The following is a 7,294-nucleotide window of genomic DNA, read 5'->3' on the forward strand; positions in this document are numbered from 1 at the left end:
TTGTTATACTCTGCTGGAGTTTTTCCAATCTGCCCACATCCTTCTTGAAGTTTAAGGCCTAAAACTGGACACACAACTCCAGGTGAGATGTCATTAGTTCTGAATACAGGCAACCCCTGCTTAGCCGAACATTAAACAAAACACGCTTTAAGCAAAACGACAGTATTTGATGACATAAGATGGCGAATGCAAGTGTTTTTAATGACCCAAGATGGCGACCACGTGTGTTATAATGAAACTTGCTGAGTGTTAAGTGAAATCAGAGATCAATTTAAAATGAGTGTTGTAGCCAAATAGTGCTAAGCAAAACAGCCTTAAGCGGGAGTTACCTGTAGAGTGGAAAAATCGCTTCTTGCTTGCAGGTGGCACTTCTATTAATGCAACCTGAGTATACTCTTGACTTGTTTTACAAGCCCCTTTGCTGTACTTGGAAACCTCTAAAGAGAGAAGAATTGGAGAGACTAAAGAGGTAAATAAGACCAAAAAGCAGTTTCTGGTGTGCTGTAGACCACCCTGTCCTGCTCTGACACTGACTGCAGCTCCCAGTAAAATGCCTCTTAACCTGAGGCACCTTTGTTGAGTTGAAGCTGCTGCAGGGTCCATAAAAAGTCCTGTGTGGGTTACACCTGTGTAGCCCACTTCAGAGGATGTCAATTCAGTGGCAGCTGCCCAACTTAGTACTGCCTCATTCTCTCTTCATCACTCTATACCCCAAGGTTCAAGAGACTGTAGTTTTGGTTACTGAAACACCTTCCTCAGTGAAGTGAGAAACCTTTTCCTTCTTGCATACTTCCTGGACCATCTTGGCTACAACATCCTATCCCTCAATGAAGACAGGTGTCCCAATACCTCAGCAGATTTCAAGTATTTTTTTTTTTTTTTTAGCCTTTTCAAGCTAACTCCAAATCATAACTTGATGGTTAAAGATTCTTGTACAGGACTTAAAGTAACATTTTCTATCAAAGCTAAATCTCCTGACTCACGAGGTGGGTCAGACTTGTCACCAGCCATTTGCTTGGCAAATCTTGTTTTGTCAGGACTGATGAGAAACCACGTTTTTGGCTTTCAAGCTGTAGTAGCTTTGTGGGCAGCTGCACAGCAGGCAGTTCATCAGGACAGAATACGTCTTGATGGAAGCTGGAGATCCTGGTGCTCTTCCCAGCTCTGTTTCCATTGTGCCATAACCTCATTACTTCACTTCTACATGCCTCACCTTTCTGTTTGTTAAGAGTGGGTAAATAACACTGATCTTCTACATTTGGATACTGTGTGTAGCATATTGTATTACTGACCAAGGGACTGATGGTTTTGTCTGCCTGAACTTCTTCCCTATCACTGCAGGTCCTAAAAGTCGGGGCTTTCCCCCTTACATTGGGTGCATCCATCCAGCTTTCTTGGGCATGATTACAAAACTCAGTTATGTCCGAACATCTGTACAAATGAACAGCATAAGGCCCTCTGTAAAAACCCTTTCCCATGTCCCTATTTCCTCGCCCCCCCTCCCAAACATTAGCTTACCTGATCCTGCCTTACAGTCTTGTTAGATTTTTTCATCTGCCAGATCTTCCCCAGCCCATGATGTATCTCTGCCCTAGTGCTGTGGCAGAATTTGAGTGTAAGTGACAGCTCGGAACATGCAGGTGACATTGTTACCTATAATGCTGGGTTATTTGCATGGGGTCTTTTCCAGTGCAGATGCAGGGGACCCTCGCGCACAGATTACAATCAGCAACTCCTGTGAATGGTGGAGGGGAGACTCCTGTTGTGAGCTACTACACCTTGTACAGCAAAGAGAGTCAGTGGGGAGTGGGGGTTGGGCTTGTCTGGGTGCTGCCCTCATGCTCCCTGTAGCTGTATTGTTTTAGCTAGGGGAGGAGGGAAGGAAGCTTGGGTTGTTACAGGGTTGGTCCCTAATACTTGACTATATTCCTTGTACCTAGGAAATGCAAAGCAAAACCAGAGTGTGGAAGACCACACACCAACTGCAAAGACTTCCTCAGCCTGACTAAGGGTTTTTAAACCTGAAAGCTTGCTAAAAAATGTTTTTCCAACTATTTAAGTTTGTCTAATAAAAGATATCCAATTCACCCAAAGAACCTTGTCTGCCTATGTCCTTAGACCAACATGGCTACAGCCTACATCCCCAAACCAGAGTGTTGGCTTCCTTACAGCTCTGCTGATAAGGAAGCTATATCCAAATGACTAACCTAAGGCCATAGTAAATAGTTATAGGGGGAAATGCTGAACTCCAGGCTGTACTCACTGCTTCTTATTGAGCTAAAAACACTCAAGATCTTTTGCATTTAACTTAATTGGCTAGTGAGGGTAAATGATGCCCTGTGCCTGGTAAGGTAGAGAGAGGTAGCTTGGGGAAGGTGTGGACAGATTGGAGCTCTCCAGTTAAGCACGCACGCACACACGTTTATCAGTGCATCTGACTTGTTATTGCAGAGGAGAAATCAGTGTAATGTGAGCAGGGGCTTGAATTGAGCTAAGTAGTTGAGTGGACCAGACTTTGAAATCAGAACATTGGTTTACCACCAGTGATCACAATAGGTGAAAACATATTGGATATTATAAGTAAATTTATATATCTTAGCTCCATTGTTACCAACAGCCTGTTACTTGAGGCTGAATTGAATACCCATTTGGCAGAGCATCAGGTGTCAGGAGGATGCTAAGCAAATGAATGTAGAACAACAACAAACTGACTGTTAAGACCAAGGTCGAAGTATATCATACTTGTGTCATGCACACCCTCTTGTATGGCACCAAATCCAGGGCCACATACTCTACTCAAGAAAAGTGTCTCAACAGCTTCCACTTATGTTGCCTTTGCCACGTTCTAGGAATTTCCTGGCAGGACAAAGTTTCCCATGCTGAAGGCTTGGAATGTGCCAACGTTCTGAGCATCCATCCTCTTAGCGATGACTTTGATGGCTTGGCCACATGCAGAAAATGGACGATGGTCCTATACCTAAGGATCTCTTCTATGGAGACCTCTTTACAGGAAAGAAAATCACATGGGCATCCTTATCTCCATTTCAAAGATGTTTGCAAGAGAGGGAGGCAGCAAACATTGGAGCCAGATGACTGGGAGAAGATTGTTGTTGATCAAAATGCTTGGAAATAGTCTATTAAGCATAGAATGAAGGTTTTTGACTAAATAAGAGCCTAACATGCTGAGGAAAGAGAGAACCTCAGGAAGATCCCTGCTTCACATTCAGGACTGTTTGATACACACTTTACATGTGATAAGTGCAGAAGAGATTGTCATTTAAGAATTGGGCTCTTCAGCCATATTCACAAACATTCAGCGAACTGATGCCTCATTTAGTGCAAATCTCTTGTCTCGCAGACAGACAGGTGCCTATAAAAGAATATGTCTTGATGGAAGCTGGAGATCCTGGTGCTCTTCCCAGCTCTGTTTCCATTGTCTGTGTGGAAGAAGGCTGGTTGTGTGTGTAAGGCATTGAGCTGGTACCCAGGTATTCTTAGCTCTGCCGCAGACCCTTCATGTAACCTAGGGTAACTCAGTCTTTGTGACTAATTTCCTCACTAGCGCAATGGGGATATTTACCTGCCTGAGAGGTGGTGTTCAGAAGGGAAATCTGTTAATGCTGATAAGGTGCCCACAGACTTCCAAGGATGTTGAAGCCCAGCTTGATACCTCAATAATAGAATCAAATGAGGCAAGACGTGGTAGGACCCATTTGGGAAAAGAGAAGTCTCGGAATGAGAATGGAGTTGGGTAGGTCTGATTATGGGGGCTTCTTCAGGAGAACAGATGAGACTGAGCAGAAGGGCTTGAACAGCACCTCATGAATAGGGGCTGATGTGATGACCAATATCATGGGAAGAGTGACGTCCAGGACCTGGGAAAGTATATATGGCTATTAGAGGGTGGAGGGAGGAGGAATTGAGTACAGCTTTGAGGAGCTTGAATTTGATGCGGAAGAGGCCATAGCCAGTCCTGTACATATGGGAGGCTGGATCTGCATGCGTTTGTTTAATTGAATTCTCTGCCCTGCAGTGAGCCAGGACTGTTCTGCCAGGCTCTTGCCACCTCTTCGCTGCTTTGTGTATGTGCATTGTTCTTTTTCAAAAGCCAGCACTGCTGCCTTGTGCTTTGACTCCTTGTAGCATGGTTTCTCTTGCTTCCTGGGGGAGTTGTACCCCACCCTGATGTGTGTGACTTCCTCCCAACTTTAGCAGCGTCGCCCGTAAGCTGAAAAGCTGGCCAGCACAATGGGAAAAAAGCAGAACAAGAAGAAAGTGGAAGAAGTCTTAGAGGAAGAGGAGGAGGAATATGTGGTAGAGAAGGTTCTGGATCGGCGGGTGGTGAAAGGCAAAGTGGAGTATCTGCTGAAGTGGAAAGGCTTCTCAGAGTAAGTGGACATAATACATCCCCACCTGCTCAGTACAGGTACGAAAGGTTATGTGGAGGTGCTGTGGCTAGTGTCTTGCACTTGAGAGACCTGGGTTCAAGTCTCCAGGCTCTCTGTGTGGCCTTAGATAGGCAGAAAGAGCTTAAATGCCTTAAGTTCTTCCTTTGTATGGCAGGGCTTACAGTCCAGCCATCACTTAGGAGAGAGTGAGGATAAATGCACTGAAGGCTGAGAGGTGCTTAGATATTGTAGTAATAGGATCCATGTAAGTGCACAAGAGAACACCCAGCTAGCTGAGCTGGAGTCAGAAACTTCCCCCTTGAGGAAACTGGAATGGGCTGTCCACAGACTCTAGCAGTCCTCAGCCTCTGGGGTGCACTCAGATCTGGGCAATTAATCCAGTCTAATAAAAATGGGGACTTGATATTGTTGCCTTACGGGCTTTATCTTCTCCCAGAAAGGCAAGTGCCAGGTTGTGACTGTAAAGTGGATGGGTTTAGAAGGGAAAGCAGAAACACCTACCTGTGTGAGAGATGCAGCTTCCCCTCTCTTTGCCTCCCAGATAGGTACCCAGGCCTGTCTCATGATGCCAAATACAGCCAGAGGGTAATCTCTGGTGGCACCTTAGTGGTATTGCTTGTCCCTCATTTACTGTCCATACCCCTGCCCTGAGCGGGAGGCTCTCAAACTGACTCCAAGCCATCACTTTATTTCAGCGAGGATAACACATGGGAGCCAGAGGAGAACCTCGACTGCCCTGACCTCATTGCAGAGTTCCTCCAATCCCAGAAGACAGCACATGAGAGTGAGAAATCAGAGGGGAGCAAACGCAAGGCTGAGTCCGACACGGAGGACAAGGGGGAGGAGAGCAAACCAAAGAAGAAGAAGGAGGAGGTGAGGCATGGCAGGGGTAATCCTCCAAACCTCTTGCTGCAGTCTTACAGGTAAAGCAGAGATGGAGCCAGGCCCCTCACAGACCCACTCCTGGCCTCTTGGGCCTTAGCCAAGTTGTTTCCCTTTGTAAACTGGGAGTAATATCCACCAACTGCACAGAACAGTTGTTAAAGTCTGTGAGTGCTTTAATATCCTTCACTTAGCAAAAATTGAATTTCCCAGTTCTTGTAGGGGGAAGAGGTCAGTTCTTTTCTGAGCCACTTGATCTGGTAAATCCTTGGCCACATTTGGGGGTAAACTGTTGAGGAGCTAGGCTCCTTATTTCCTGAGGGGGTGGGTGGGTGGGGATGGGACAGAGAACACTAGTGCATGTGGCTCCAATGAGTTGATAGATGCTACCTAGAGGGGCTCTGCATATGTGTGTGGAAAAGGTGGTCCAATCCCCTTTCCTCCTCCCCAGCTTTCTCTTCTTGGGCTGATAGTCATCCTGGAGTAGGATGACACACAGGATGTGGCACAAATATTCTCCCTCTTGGACTCTTTCAGTTGGAGAAACCACGAGGCTTTGCCCGGGGATTTGAACCTGAGCGGATCATTGGTGCCACAGATTCCAGCGGGGAGCTCATGTTCCTGATGAAGTGGTGAGCATGTTTCCGTGCATGGGGCGGGGAGAAGCTGCATGCTACCTGGTATGAAATCTGTTGCGGCACTGCCACCTGTTATGACTCATTGTGCTGGGGTGAATGTGGATTTGAAATGAACAGGGAGGGCCTTTGGGGTTGTCTTTTTGTCTCTACAATAGGTGGCACAGTGCATGGGTTGATATTGCTGGCCTTGTGCTCAGAAGACTTTTTCTGCATCTGAAATAGAAACGCAATGGACAGCTTGCCCCCTTTTGGCTATGGTGGAACAGGGCTTGGCTGCTGGTCAAATCAGAATCGGCCCCAGATGTGGGAGCTGTTTACCACGCTTTGTCTTGAAACCTGCACACTAGAAGGGGGCAGGGGTTTGGTTTTCCCTCACTTTGTGGGCTGGGTACAGAACCAACAGTTGAGGAACCCAGTCCCGTGGGCCATCTTTCTGCTCTGCAGTCATTTGGCAAGCTGGCTAAAGGATCCATTGCCTTACCCTACTGCCTCTTAGGTTATCAGTCATCTGTGTCCCCTTCCTTCCCCACTGACTGCACTTCTGCCTTGCCCTGATAGGAAGAACTCTGATGAAGCTGACCTGGTTCCCGCAAAGGAAGCCAACATCAAGTGCCCCCAGGTGGTCATTTCGTTCTACGAGGAGCGGCTCACATGGCACTCCTACCCCTCTGAGGATGATGACAAGAAGGAAGATAAGAACTAACTCCCCGGCACCCACTCTGGCCAGTTTTTATGTAAAGATCAGACTGTGGGTTTGAGCGCAAGTGAGTGCGCAGCTCTGCTTGGTTGGGAGCGTGCGTGGAGGTGGCTTGAGAAGATGCCCTTTGAAGAGACAGTATAGTTTCTGTGCCCTGCAGCTGCCCAAGTGCTCTATGCAGTTCCATGCTGCGAATGGTTTCAAACCAGCCCAAACATGGGGTGGGGGGAGGGGGGGGATTTTAAAGCTGTTTGTTCTGGGGCTTGCTGGAAAAGAAGCAAAGACAAACACACGCAAACAAATTGCCCCTTCCATGAAGGACTCTCACTGGTGATGGGTGGGCTGGGGAAAAGGGAGAGCAGATGGATACTGCTTGTTCTTCAAAGACCATCTCAGCAACCCACAGCCTTCTTCCCAATAGTGTTAACTCTGCATTTTTACGGCGTAGCATGTGTGTAGTTTTATTTTTCTTTTTACTATTTACTGGTGTATCATTTTGGGGTAGGGGAGGGGAAATGGGTCTTTTGTTTAATCTGGGGTGGGGTGGGCAGGGGGAGATGGTGACAGTGTTCCAGATCCATGTCCAGAATCTTTTTTTTTCTTTTCTTTTCTCTCTCTTTTCTTTTTTTTTTTTTTTTTTTTTTAAAAAAAAAAACCCCTTTTTTTTT

At 46.6% G+C, this 7,294-nt stretch overlaps 1 protein-coding gene across 1 annotated transcript; it reads left to right on the forward strand.

Moving 5' to 3' along the window:
- Positions 1–3,922: 3,922 nt before the first annotated feature.
- CBX1 (chromobox 1) lies at positions 3,923–6,919 on the forward strand. Its single transcript, XM_019523686.1, has 4 exons — positions 3,923–4,388; positions 5,105–5,282; positions 5,829–5,923; positions 6,488–6,919. The coding sequence occupies exons 1-4, from the start codon at positions 4,249–4,251 to the stop codon at positions 6,630–6,632; spliced, it is 558 nt and encodes a 185-aa protein (XP_019379231.1). The 5' UTR covers positions 3,923–4,248; the 3' UTR covers positions 6,633–6,919.
- The last annotated feature ends 375 nt before the right edge of the window (positions 6,920–7,294 follow it).

Source organism: Gavialis gangeticus, unplaced genomic scaffold (assembly GCF_001723915.1).
Source record: "Gavialis gangeticus isolate Ggan-Ray unplaced genomic scaffold, GavGan_comp1, whole genome shotgun sequence".
Classification (NCBI taxonomy): domain Eukaryota; kingdom Metazoa; phylum Chordata; order Crocodylia; family Gavialidae; genus Gavialis; species Gavialis gangeticus.